Source organism: Cololabis saira, chromosome 19 (assembly GCF_033807715.1).
Source record: "Cololabis saira isolate AMF1-May2022 chromosome 19, fColSai1.1, whole genome shotgun sequence".
Lineage (NCBI taxonomy): Eukaryota > Metazoa > Chordata > Actinopteri > Beloniformes > Belonidae > Cololabis > Cololabis saira.
In genome coordinates, this window is record NC_084605.1 from 32,555,840 (window position 1) to 32,570,696 (window position 14,857).

At 40.1% G+C, this 14,857-nt stretch overlaps 1 protein-coding gene across 2 annotated transcripts in view; it reads right to left on the reverse strand.

Moving 5' to 3' along the window:
- LOC133419190 (adenosine kinase-like) overlaps window positions 1–14,857 on the reverse strand; it is a 133,998-nt gene that overhangs the window by 110,869 nt on the left and 8,272 nt on the right. For both annotated transcript variants that reach the window (XM_061708223.1, XM_061708224.1), the window contains exon 4: window positions 9,335–9,413. In XM_061708223.1, the coding sequence (XP_061564207.1) occupies window positions 9,335–9,413 (79 nt within the window). The remainder of the gene's footprint in view (window positions 1–9,334; window positions 9,414–14,857) is intronic.

Here is a 14,857-nt window from a genome sequence, read left to right on the forward strand (position 1 = left end):
TTATTTCAATTAACAGTATTGTCTCAAGAAATGTTTCATGTATCAATAACGCTAGCTATCCATACGGGTGTGAAATTAGCGTGTTAATTGCGATTAATTAATTACTATTTTTTAATCTCTAACTTTACTTTTTCTGTTTGCAAGTTGCCTTTATTATGAAATCTGTGTTTGCGCTTGAGTTTTTAGGGGTGGAAAAACAACGGTCAGTCACACCTTGAAGTGGACATTGATTGCCTGTCACTGTGTTTGGGCCTAATTGATTAATCGCTCAATTTTTTTAATCGCTTGAGAGCGCTAGTTATTCATATTGCTAACTTAAGAAAACAAAAATAGCTTATAATTATGACAAAAAAAACTTGCTTGTCCGAATTTGATGACTTTGCTTGATATGATGCTTGTATTGCCTTTTTATAAATTAATCAAGCACCCCAGTGTTTGAGCACTCATACCGAGACATACAAATTCTTGTTGAATAGTTATACCATGTGAGTGGAACGGAGGAGGTACTGTAGTATTGTGGTTTGGGCCTCGTTTGCCTCAGCCTGGATAGCTGAATTGCCTCACTTTTTTTGATGGAAAAATGAATTTGGATTAATGCCAGTAAATGTTAAAGGGTTGTCAAGACATATGACCACAGACTGAATCTCAAGAGCAACCGAGTCAGGAACAACCCTGAACACCCAGGTCAGACATGGGCATGATACCGCCCCAGGGCCACGTCAGAAAGTCTAAATGCTCTTATGAAAAAGAAGCATTCAGGAGTGTATCCTTCTCCCATCCTCATTCTGTAACAAGAAGGATCAAGGATGCTGATGAAAATATAGAGCTGCAAAGCTAAAGCCAAGCAGAAAACTTTGAGTTTTTCCCTGTTCTCTTTGGCTTTGGATGAGAGCTGTGATGTTGGCGACACAGCTCACTTACTCCCTTACTTTAAACATGGGATAATAAAAGACTGCAATTACAAAAGAGCTTGCAACAATGCGGTCAATGAAAGAGACGACCACAGGCAGTGATTAGTTCCCAGAGGTAACAGCATGCTTGGACAAGGTGGAATGGGAGAAAGCTGGCAGATGTTATGACCAACAATGGTCCAAATCAGATGAGGAAAATGTTCGACTTTGAAGCGGATGCAGGCTAGGGTGACTGAAATGAAGTCTGAAGTGAGCTGAAATTGGTATTTTGGAAGTGTGTGATATACCGGGAGGCAAAATGCAAATTTGTGCAGAAGATTAATAAAGTTTATTGATGATGTAACATAGAAAGAGTTGTCTTAATAAGGACAAGAGCGCTCAATCACATAGTTTTTTGCACTTATGCACCAGCACAAACCTCAACACGGTAATACTGGTTATGACTACAAACCAGTTGAAGTTTGATTGCTCATCCTTCGGCAAAGTAGTATCGCGTAAAGTAGTATGTGGCTTCAGAACAGAGATTTGAGAGTTTTGTGAGAAGCAAGGCAAGAGTGAGTGAATTTGCTTTTGTTGTTGCTGCACAAGAGAATAAATATTAAACTACAAGGGAAAGAGGCCTAATTGGCCCTGAAAAGTACAGTCTTGTGAAAGCTTTAAAAGAGAATTTGTAACCCCCTGTAAGACAACTGCAGCATAACATTGTCACCAACATTGCCAACACTGATGATCTCCTCTTTTCTTCCTCCCTGAGATGTTCAGCTTGAACTCATCAGCTTTCACTCTGATACTGTACACAGGCAGTATGTGTCACCGCTGCATTTCTATTCTTCTGTCAAAGGGATGCAGGAGGCATGAGGGCGTTTGCCTGCTTCCTATTTCCATTTTCTAATTTTAAACATTTACTCTTACTAGTAGCAGCTTATCCAAACCAATTAACAAATTTACTGCTCTTTAAAACGTAATAAAATTCATATTTAGCAGAGCAGAGTTCAAGTTATTAGTTTGAGCCTCTGCAACAGTCCCAGTTTTTCATGTGCCCCCCCCCCCCAGGGAAATTAATTGCCTTCCCTTTACCTAAGTTGTTCTAACAAAGAATGAAATTAATGTTTTGAAATGGCAGAGTTGAAGTCGTGACCCTAATCCAACAGAAATGTTGTGCAAGAACCTGAACGAGCAGGTCACATAAGGAAACCGTCAGACATCTCCAGCGTCGAAGCCGTCCTGTACAAACCAAGTTAGACTGATAAAAACTTACAAGAAAAGTTGAACTGCAGTCGCTGCTACACAAAACGCTCCCATCAGATACTGACAGCAAGGTTCACACATTTTGGTAGAATAAATAACACTGGATCCTTTTTCTGAATAAATAAACAAGTGGGATGTTTTTTCCCTTTCGTTTGTAGAAATTGAATATTTTTATATTCTGGTCAATGTTGTTTTAGGTTACACGACAGAATTGTACAACATTGGTCGTCAGTGGTAATCAAACATGAGTTGAATGCTCTTAGTGCTTAACACATGTGTTAGAGACATTTGAAAGAGTCTCTAACTTTGACCATTTATCCCACCACTGATAGAAACCAGTTTCCTTTGGTGAGCACGATAAGTCACAAGTCGACAGTTAACAACTAAGGACAGAAAATGAGCACATTAGACAACATATTAAGGTTCACTGAGTGGAAAAAAACAGACATTTCCTCTGGAATTGTTTAAAACCTTAAGAGAGAGAAGAGAACTGGCAAGTTTCACTGCAGATCTAAACACAGCTCTCTCAGGAAACCGGAATGTCTTCAGTGAGTCAAATAGTTAAGTTGAGCCAATGCTGCCATAAACCCGGTGGGAGAGCCTGGAATAATCTAGGCAATGTTAATGATGCAATTTATATGTGAGGGGACCGGTGTTTGGCAGGCTCTTTCCATCTGAGCGGGCTGCACAACCCAGCGAGCTCCCAACACCCCCTGCTAGATAGAGAGGGTGGAGTAGGAGGTGGATGTCAGAGCCCATGTGAAAAGAGGGAGCGAGCGAAGCACTGATAAGAGCCATTACTATTAGTGTCTGTCTGTCACCTGCTGTGCGTCATCCAGGCTTCTCTCTCTCCACATGCGCCCCCATCCTCGTCGCTACATCCCTATCCCTTTTCCTGAGGCACATCACTTCAAATTTGCACTCACCTACTCATTTTCCATCTTGTCAAAGATATACTCAGTTGGCTTGAAAACTGAGCCGAGCTGCACTCTGAAAAACTCCTGCAAGCTTTGTTTCAAAACACTTGTGAATTAGTGAAGGTGCAGACAGCTGCCAGCGTTTATTCGATAAACAAAACAGAAATAGATGAATAACTGAATTGGCACGAGGGGACACGATATTTCAGATGCACAGTTTTTCTTTTCTTATTTCCAGGCCAACACAAAAGCCTAATTTAGCATTTTATTTATTACTTGGCACAACTGTACAACTCCTTAAACTTATGAACTTGGGAGAAATGAACAGTAATTGCAGGCTGTTCTTTATTTTCTTAAAACCATTTTAACCAAAATATTTAAAGCTGTTTTTATCAGTTGCTATGCAACACTTCAACCGCAAGAGTGGGAGCATGCTGAGAATGTGCCAAATAAATACTACTGCCACAGGCATTCTGTGGGGAAATGTGAGAGAGGGGCATCGTTCAATAGTCGAAACGAAAACGCAGAGCAGTTCAGTAAAATACAAAATCATCCCTTCATTCGTTACTCGACCTGTGTCAACAAATGGGTCCAATTATGGATGGATTAATGAGCTATTGTTTACAGACTGAAATGTTTCCAGAGTCAGTTAAGCACCTTTTTTTTCTCCCCCATATCCTGTGCATCATAGGTGCTGCAACATATCAGCCGTACAAAGTGTCCTGCACAAAACACCTTCCTGTATTTTGACATGTTAATGCTGCCAGATATACCGACTACTGTCTACTTCACAAGTCCTTTCAGATTTCACTCAGAGCTCGCCTGGAGCCTGCACAGCTGTACAGCAGCCAAGCACAGAAAATAAATAAATAAAAAACACACAAGCAAACCAATGGTGCAGCCTTTCTTCCTGAGCCTGGAATCAAGGACTTAAACCAAGGACACGTTATGCAAGATATCACATTCAATCCCAGTGCCAGCCTCTGAGGCTAGATGATACACATTGCGCGTCTGTCTCTCGAGCCCTTAGTGTTAATCAACACTATTTCCAATGCATACTTATGAGTGAAAAATCTACTCCCCTTGTCTTCCCTTTGGCAGCTTGAATTAAGTTGCAAATTTGATGGCAAATTAACTTCAACAGGGATGTTGATATGTCACCTATATGACAAACTGTGCCAGTCCTTGCTCCGGCAACAAATTCCTCTGCATCCGACAGGAACATTGAAATAAAAGAAATAATTAAAAAAAAGAAGAATATTGTGAGAGTCACATTTAATGAAACAGGAAGATGGGAACTGCGGGGCAGGGCCATCAACTTTTAATGCCTTCTGATCATAAAACCTTGCATAATCACTCGAGTCTGCGGCTATCACTGTGATCACAGAGCTTGATATTTAATGAATGATAGTATTAGCTCTGACATGCAGTTGAGGTGTGAGGAACACATGCTCAGAGAGTGTGTGTACAACTGCGTAAAGGGGAGGTGAATGTGGAACCAACAGAGATCTCCTCGCTTCATCATTGAGTAAATGGCACCACAGACACGAGCCGCAACTTCACAGCTGCCTCATGGCGGGTGACATTGAAGCCCACGCATGAACACATCGCTCATCAAAGCGAATGAGGCGTTCTTTGCTTCCTCCGCTTGTGCCGAGGAAAACAATAGCAGCCCCCGTAAAGTGTATGCTTGCACACCTGGAATGTCTAGTGAGTGGGGATGAGAATAACGCAAAAAAAAAAAAAAAAAAACTGAAAAAAAAAAGTCCATTTGGATTCATGCACCTCTCACAAGCAGCTTAACAGACTGTGACCTTTCACTGCTTCGTAAGAGGAAGGAAACGACAAGACCCCAGTGCCATAAAACGGCTCAGAGCGGGTGCCAGCAGCGGTTCTGCAATTAACCCGTCTTAAAACAAACAAGAGGGTTTTGTTTTACCAACAGGCACGTACTTAAGAGGGTTGATTTCTGTGGCATGAACCTCAAAAGCCCACCAGGGTTCGGGTTTAAATCGGTCATTAGCATGCTCGTTTCTGCACAGCTGTGCTGTGATCTATGCAAGTACAAGCTCACTTAATCTGATCAAAAACACTCGGAATCCAAGTATGAGGCGGCATCAAATGTTTCAACCCCCCCCCCACCCAGGTCTCTTAACAGACAAAGAATATTTGTTTCAACGCTGTTCATCAAATGTGAGAAAAAAACATTAAGTGACAGAAAAAATTACAGAAACCCCAGTTTACAGAAAAAAAGCACATCCTCTTGAAAGTTCAGTCGCACAGTATAAAACACAAAAGCTCCACTCTTTCTCCTTAACTGTCCTCTTTCCTCTAAGTGGTACCAGACGTAGGCATTTCTTCATTTAGCCCTTTCAAATGGAGGCAAGTTTCCATTCTTTATTTATTTAACAAAACGAGCAGTAAAAGCCAAACATTAGGTCATGGAATATTTTCACCCCAAGAAATAAGTCACTGCCTTCAATGAGACATCAAAACCAGTTTAAGTATTCTCATTGCAAAATATGAGCTGGTGAGGAACTTTCTCCAAGTCAAGGGGTGCTGTGGGATTTTTCTGTTATTTAAATACAACTTTCAACAGTGTTGTGCACATGAGTTTCCAATTAAGAGCTCGGAGCCAACAACCGAGGTTGGGCCCCATTCACCCGTTCCACGACTGACCAAGTCTGAGGAAATGTTAAACAGGCATCACAGCCACGACAGAGACAGAAGATCTTTCAAAGACATTCCCTCTCTAAACAATAATTAAGACATCATATTGAATTGATGATGCAGATGTTAAAAAGTGCACAAAAATCTAAATAAGAAAAAGAAAATATCATTCGTCAAAACGTTTTCCGACACATTTACAGCCAAAGCACTTAGACAAAGCAATTTGTCCATTTGGTGACTGGTTACAAAGCCTGCTCAGAATGCAAAGAAATACAATATGTCAATGTTGTTGATTTGTGGGGAACCTAATGAGAGTGCATGGTTTACACGAGGCAGCCAGAGTAGGATCTACTTCCCTCGTAGCAGCAGTAACTCCCTATGAGTCTGTCTCTGCTCAGACTTCAATCTCTGAGCCCTTAGGAGCTGTTGGAGGACTTTGATGTTCTGTCTAAATGAATTGACTGTGCTTGTTGATACAGCCCTCCAGTCAACTGACTCCCGCCACCATTTCTGTCACCTGTGATAAACACCATGCATGCTTGGACGAACAAAATTCTGGATCACATGCTCAGAAAAGTCACTTCTTCTTCTTGATTTTTTTTTTTTTTTTTCAACTTTGGAAATAACTGAAGAAAAAAAAAATGAGACTGTTGTTTCCCGCCGTGTCCTATCTGAGCAAAAAGCCCTTTGATGTGCGAGGCTGCATGTGAGCAGGCAACCCTGGGCTGGTTTTCGTTACCTTGCAGCCCTGCAACATCCAGCAAGTAAGCCTTTATGATGGATGCCCCTTAAGGGGATGGTGTTTGTTAGAGCCTGGGCAGAGGCAACAACCTCCAACCTTCTTCTAATGTTACACTTTTTTCAAAAGAATCAGAGCCACAGAGGTCTGCCTACATGCTTGCAAGTTCGCTGACTTTACCCAAACAAGATCTAAGGCTTATTCAGTACCACTTGTGAACAGCTAGGGAAGCACAAATATTTTTTTGATATCGATTCAGAGACCTTAAGTTTGTCATAGTGTTCCGACTCAAGTGTTTACTAGTATAACTTGTGACTACTACTGGAATTGCTAATTATTGATCTAAGAAATAATTATTTAATCTCTAGATAACCCATCTCGGTTTCGTTCTCACTTTATTTTCTTATTTAAGTTTACATTCATTGCACTACTACTACTTTTATGTCACTATATTAGTATCTTTTTATTTTTATTAATTTACTATTTTATTTAAATTTTATTATTATTATTTGTTTTATTTTTTGTTTATTTTTATTTATTTTTTGCTATTCCCAAAGGAAACTTAATGATGATAACCATGGGGGGAGGGATGGGGAGAGGGAGGAAAAAAAAAAGGTATGTTCATCTGTTTTGCTCTGTATTGTGGAAACAATCTGCCAATAAAAACATATATCAAAAAAAAAAAAGGTTTGTCATAGTGTGTGATTTGAATATAGAGAAGTGAAAATTTAATTTACCACTGACCGTAACCAAGCAAATATTGCTTCTGTATAAAAGGCAGAAACAGTGATTAAAGGGGAGCAACAGTCATCCGTCTAAGCTCCTTCATGGTCAATTCGTATTTGATCAAATCCAATTACCATCGATTCTGTATCTTCCTAAAGTCGAGGTTTAGTTTTTCTTGATTTCGATGAATCTGTAGTATTTAACCTATTACAGCTTGGGTTTTGGAGGGAAGTACAAGTTCTTCTGGCAGCCATTGATCCTCCCACACCCTGGGTTTTTCCCGGGCGTGCGTAGCAATTCCTGTGCAAAGCTTCTGAACATTTCTCTCCCTCCTCCAGCGGTGATGGTGCTCCTGAGTAAACCTACCCCGGATCGAGCATCTCATTTAGTCACTGGGACCCTTTGATGTGGATTCAGTGCTGCAGTGCATATCATCCGTGTTTGAAGGTTCAGCTTCCACAATACAGCAGAGTTTGAAATTTCACATATTGCAGGTGCTACAATGTGATAATCTGGGAGCCAGTTATGCATTATACATTTTTCATAAAAGAACACCATCAACTGAGAGTGAAATGTGGAAGAGTCAGTGCTTGAAGGTATATATTGACAGAAACTGTTTCTGAGGCTTGGAGGTATGGGACGAAAACACACTTGTTATCTTGAGCATTTCAAAATCAGCTGTACATTTTCCCTCAGAAGGGGGTAAATATCCAAATAAACAGAGTAGAATAACACTTGACAAGGCCCTGCTATGCCATTATGAGACCAATTTAGTTGACTGAACGCTTCTCGCAGGGCACAGAGGCCATGACGACTCCAGCAAAAGGCCAGCAATAAAAATCTCTTTCATCATCTAATTTCACAAAGGAGTTGATTTGCAGCTTAGGGCAATTCTTACAGTGTCCTCTTAAATAAAACATGAAAAGTCTTCGCCAATGTCTACATCTTAACCAAACGGAGTATATGCCTTTATTCTAGCTACGGTTATGACAAGAGAGAGGAGGAAACAGTCTCCTGTTGAAAATTGAGCGATTACATTTTCAACCTTGTAATTGGCTCACGGAAAAAAGTGAGTTCAGAATTGTTTAAGATATAACCGCATCAACCACTGAGAGTTAAAATGAAAAAAATAAGGATGATTTGTTGCCCGGAGAATAAAATGAAGCTGACAGTTAATGTCTGTGAGTGACTGAGTTTTATGCAAAAGCTTCTGATCTTGATAATTAAAGAGTGTTTGTATGGAGGTGCACAGCTCCACGTCTCCTTTTAAAGGATGTTTACTGTCTCTAAAGCATGGAGATGGTGGCAGCCTCAGGGTCTGCCTGTTCTCTTTTCCCTCGCTCTCTATCCATCTTTTGCTAAATACACACAAACACGCACCAGCACATGGGTATAATATATATATACACACACACATACATACACACACACACACACACAAACTTGACACACTGCATTGCTACATGAAAAATAAAAAGCCATACACACACTAGAAACACTTGCCGCTTTCGCAAACACTGGTCTCTCAATTAACTTCTGCACTCATTTCTCCTCCTTGGTGGAGAATTATTTTTCACTTGGATGCCTTTTCTTTGTTTACTGTGAGCAGACCAAATCCTTATCAGCAGCTAATCACTGTATGTCTAATTCAGAGACTCACTGCAGTCATTTTAAATTTGAAAAAAAAAAAAAAAAAAAATAATAATTCATAGAATAATCTTCTAAAGTTCTGATTGTCATTTTAGATTTGGACCATCACCAGTTTCTTTTAGATGCTAAAATCTGTCTAACAGCCAGGGAGAAGATCAGCATTTGTTTGATATAATTTGTTGTGACATGTTAATTGCATCTACTTGTAATTCTCTGTAATTGATGCTTGATATGTCTCAGGAAATTAGGCCAACTAGATAACACTGTAAATATTATTAATCCTCCCCGCCTTTCTCTTTCCGTGGCAGGTCTGATGAATTAACGAGAGTTAAAACTCTAATGTATCAATGCGCTTTGCAGCTATGCTCCGTATTCCCAGGGCTGCCAGTCAGACAAGCCCAAGGTTACAAGCATGCTTCTGTATATTTTAAAAACAAATCCAGATACATTGCAGGGATCCTAAGAAGACTAACCTGAGCAATTTTCACAGAGTTCTGGGTAGAACCACCAGCATGGTATTCCACTTTGCTCCTCTTGACGATTTCTTCAAACCTGAAATGAGGAGAAATACAAGAGGTGTTCGTCAGGTTGCAATTTACATTCAAACTCTTATATTTATATACTGCATGAGTATGAATGAAAAAAAAAAAGTTATGGTTAAAAATGAGTTGTTAGAAAACAATTTTCTGCAAAGTGAAGATGATCCTGACCTTTGACCAAATTTTAATATTAATAACCCTTGAGCCCTTAAATTCAAGTTAATGTTTGTGCCAAATGTATGAAGTTCATGATCCTGTCCACACAACACTCCTCTGTGTGTGCGTGTGTGTATGTTTGATGCACTTTACACTCAAGCAAGACAAGAGGCAAGATGCATCCTGAGCAGGTTGCAAGATCATTACAGGACTTATACCAAGAAACAAACACACAATTTGCATTTCCTGCCAGTACAGAGTCAACACAACCTGCATGTCTCCTGACTGTGTGCGGTGAAAGTCCAGAAACATCATTCAGACACTGAGAGAATATATAAACTTCACGAGGAACCATTGAATTTTGTTCAAATGGATACCTGGCCACAAATGTTGCCAAAGTTAATAAGAGACAGTTGGGGTCTAGATGTCAGTTTAATAAAAGCAAAAGAGGAACATTGTTCACACATGGTTATCGTTGGCCGTGTAGTATTAAAGCAAACTGAGCAGGAACCTGAACTGCCTCCTCAAAAGGTTAGGCACCGAATCCAAGAAACTATTCATCTTTAACCTATTCATCTTTAGCAGATATAAACAACTACTTCGTATTTCACAGGCACTGTTGCAGGACTATTAGAAAAGCGGTTCTTAACATTTTCTTGTATACAAAAATCTGATGACAGACAACTTATTCTTGGGAGAGAGAGCACCTTTGATTGAATGTTTGATGTTTGAGCCATACGGCAAAGTTTAGAAACGCATGTAACAGAGTGAAGAAGAAGCCATTACACTGGGGAATGGTGAAGTAAACAATTGCTGAGTTTTCAAGCATAAACCACAGGAATACACGCGGGTCTACAGAGACGTATTAAAAGCAGTTGTATCCTTTTTATATTTTCTCCCATCATACTGCCATTTCAAACATCAATAGCTCCGATGCTTAGGCGTAACGTGATGCAAAGCTGGGCTTCACAGCAAGATAGAGGCTTTATCTGGGAAGCTGAGAACATGAATAATGTGCATTCTCCGCATCCTTCACATAAACAGCCTCCCAGGGGCAAACTATATAAACATGTCCACCCTGCTATGGCAATTGACCCAACTGCAGTCGTGATGATATGCTATATTAGGAGGTGCTTGCCTTTTTTTTTTCCCCTCCTCAAAAGTATATCTATTTGTAAGAATATTTATAATCGGTAGGGGGAAATAAAATGGCATGTATAACAACCAAAGGTGGGCCGGCCCATTCCTACTGTAATTTCATCTTAAATACACAGAGTGAATAAAGTTGTTGTGAAATTGTCAGGATGCAATCCCAAGGGTGTCAGGTTTGCATTATGTGTGAATGCATTTTTAGGGTTTAAAAGGAAAAAAAAGCTTTTTCAGTTCTGTCATCAGAGGTGTCAAAAGTATTCACCTTCATTACTCAGGTAGAAGTATAGATACTAGAGTTTAAAAATACTCCTGTAGAAGTTGAAGTATCAACTCAAGTTTTTTACTCAAGTAAAAGTATAAAAGTACTGGTTTCAAAACTACTTAAAGTATAAAAGTAAAAGTAATGTAAGGAGGAAAAAAGCCATTAAGGACAAAAGCCATTGAAAATGAATGCATCTTAGTATAATGCAAATATATTAAAGAACCATATATGTGTACTATTGAGCATTAACATGTGTTTCAGAGAGCAGGAGATATGATGACTAGTTGCATATAAGTATTGTAATGGTGCAAAAAGTCAAACTTCAGAGGCATGTTATCATTTATCCTAACCTTTATTGGAATGTACATCCAAGTTTAGTTGCAGGAATCTGAGGGAACGGATGTAAGAACAAAACTGGACAAGAACATCTGAAACAACCACAACCAAATTCACTCTATCCGGATGGAGCAATTTAACTGGATAGTTTTTTTTTTTAAAGATAAGATAAGATAAGATAAGAAATCCTTTAATAGTCCCCCAGAGGGGAAATTTCCAGGTTACAGCAGCAAAGGGGATAGTGCAAAACAAGAGGCATCAATATCACACAATATCACACAACAATAATAATAATAATAAACACTATAACACTATAAACAGTATATACAATAATAATAATAAGAAGAATAAGAAGGAGAATAAAAATAGTAATAAATAAAAAATAAAAAAAATTCGAAATGAAGGCCGAAAATGAAATAGAGTAACGAGGCTGTTTATAAAATGTAAGGAGTAAAAAGTATAGATAATTGCTTGAAAATGTAAGGAGTAAAAGTAAAAAGTCGTCTGAAAAATAATTACTCCAGTGAAGTATAGATAACCAAAATTTCTACTTAAGTAAGGTAACAAAGTATTTGTACTTTGTTACTTGACACCTCTGTCTGTCATGTAGATGCAAGTACATTTACTAAGAAAAATGTGGTATCTATTGTATACACTCACTACAGACAGCAGCAACCCATATGCAAAGTGCATCATGGCTTACCAACATGGGTGAGCAAGAGGAGCTCAATACCTGAGCACAACCTGATTTAACATGGCGTGGATGAATTTTCAGCAGCTGTGAAAGTAACCCTAACTTCTTCAAAGAAAGACTGCATATCATGTCTTAAGGCAAAGGGGTCTACCCAGAGCAGAATGTTCCTAATAAAGAAAAAAAAACTTTCCATGCAAGTGGAAAATATGCTAACCGGGGTATAAAAAAAATCCTTCCTGAGACACCTGTTATGACTCCCTGACAAAAGAAGAATCTGAGTGCTGGGGGTGTTTATAACACGGAGGCAGCCGAGGGACTCCAGACCCATTTCAAGTAGACACACAGCTTCTGAGGATTTAAGCGTTGGGTTTTTTTTTTCCTCCTTTTTTTTTTCCACACTACAAGTATTTGCTCCACCTTTCGGTGCAGACGGCATGAGGCCCTGCTTGTGGAAGCCTCAAAAAATCCCATCCGAAAAGGAGCAGCTGCCTCGAGACCTTTACACCCTCAAAAAAAAAGTTTAAAAAAAAAAAAATCATGTGATCCCATAGCAGTGACTCCGTAAACGGCCCCCATGGCCATTTAGGGATAGAAAATCCCTTTCCATCTACTGCAGTCTATGCTCACTCTGTGATGAGAGGGAGCAGAGGAAAAGAAATTGTTTTGAACAAAATGTCCTAAGCCACTAACCTCAGCTTTTCAAACCTGCTGGTGTTGTTCAATGGAAGAGCAATTCCAACTATGCTATGCATCCCATTAACGCACGGTCAGTCTGTGTTATATAATACATGCTCTACATGAGGCTGTCAGTGGCACTCTTGGTTAAATACCTCTTTACTAAAAGGCTTTGTGCAATTTTTCGGTTTATACCTTTCGAATTGAGCCTAAACATGGCAGTTACTTAGTCATCTTAAATCATATCATACTCAAATTAGATTCATTACGCTACTGAATTAAATAGACTGTATGTCGTCGATGGATATGAGAGTCCTCCTTAGCTACTGATACTTCTACATCTCTTCAGCTTAACACGTTCAAATTGTCAGGGTAGATCACACAAGTCGGGAGCATTGTGTTGTTTACATTCCTGGGAATGGAACCCCCACCGTTGTTTCCCATCAAGGGAAATATGAGAGCTTTCAAAGTACTTTGAGTGTTCTCTACCCAAAGTGACTCATGAGTTTCTATTTCAACTCCCCATGAAAAGAAGAAGAAGAAAAAAAAAAAAAAAAAAAAAGCCAAGTAGACTATTTACATGAGCCAATAACTCAAGATTTGCTCCTCTTAGTCTCTTACACGGAGGGCAAGGCGAGCCCATTTACTCAATCCCTCTTCATTCGCCTTTGATGTTAGCCTATCTCGATAAGACCGGATGAGTGCCCTAAAATCCCCGTCGAGTGATTTCACAGGAAGAACAAGTCTCTGTTAATCAATGGCTAGATTGGATCTGGATCCTCCTGAGTGGCCTGCCTGAAAGTCCTCCCGAGTGTTTGAGTGCACACCAGGGTAATTCATTGTTAATGATCACTGCGACACCCATTCTCCCAGGTGCGGTCCGTCCTTATTTAATTGCCTTGTTCACGTTTAAACAGCTTACAAATCATGAAGACAGGCAGGGAAACATGATCAAGCGTCCCCTATCACTAATCAGGGGAGGGCAAATGAAGAAGTGAGAGAAGTAGGAGCTCCTTTGCTGCTCTCCTCGGGGGATTAGGAAGGAGGTGGGTCATACAGGAGCCAGTAAATTATCAGTGCTTCAACTATAGCAGACAGGTACATTTAAACAGGCAGATCCATCTTCCCTCTATCTGACACGGGCAGAGACAGCGTAATGCAGCTAAAAGGCTTTTGGTAATTCTAGTTTCAACACGGGGCATCTGGAGTGGAGACAAGTTCCAGCATTGATTAGATTCCCTAATCAGCACGTGCATCCTCCACCGGGCTTCTTTGGTAGTCTGGGGGGGCAGCACAAAGCCTGATGCACAGTAATTGTTTCCATAGGTCAGGGAGAGGAAAAACCGCTCAGGGACGTGATGAAAAGGAGATGGAATAGGTGAGGTAATATTGTTGTTTTTTCCCCCCAATTAAATTGTTTGTCAAACCCTTCACAAAGGGTTACGCAGTTTATCTATTTAAAATCGATAGGCTTGTCTCAGTGTGAAAGCTTGTCCTGACACAAGACAGGCCCATTAGTTATTCTGTTCCGTGTGCTACCACTGGGCCGCTCAAGGTTGAGCCTTATCTTTTCTTATTTCAAATCAATAATTATCTTCTACCATGCTCGCATTCCCCTCTCAGAAATAGATGTGCTTTTCATTCAATGCCTGTAGAGTCTCTCCCTCTCTCTCCCTGTCTCTCTCTCTCTCTGTGTAGCAACCGGTGAGGAACGCAGAGTGAATAGGACATCCTTATCGCTAGAACATTAGGGCAGGATGGAAATAGATGGCAAAGAATGAGGCGCATAAAAGTGCATACCGAACACAAATGAGTCATGATTCAAACAGCGACTGAGGCCTTGTTCCCCATCCTTTGCAATCCTCTAATAGACTACAGTGAGAGGGGAATGTTGATTTGCACAAAAGCATTACAATATCGCCTTCGTTCAGGTATGTCAATCCGTTTGAGCAAATCTGCCTAGAGTCCTACTGAGTGAAAGACAATTACAGATTGGATGCACAATTAATAACTGGGGGGGGGGCAGTTCGGGGGCTGGCCATGCAGGATGAGTTCATATTATTTCCTCCAAAATGTCACAGGCTTTGGGCTTCACCCTGCAGACGGTGGCGTTGTTTGTCACGCTGTACTGTGTGCATGTGGTAGAGTGTGTGTGTGTGAGGATATGAAAGAGAGAAAGAGA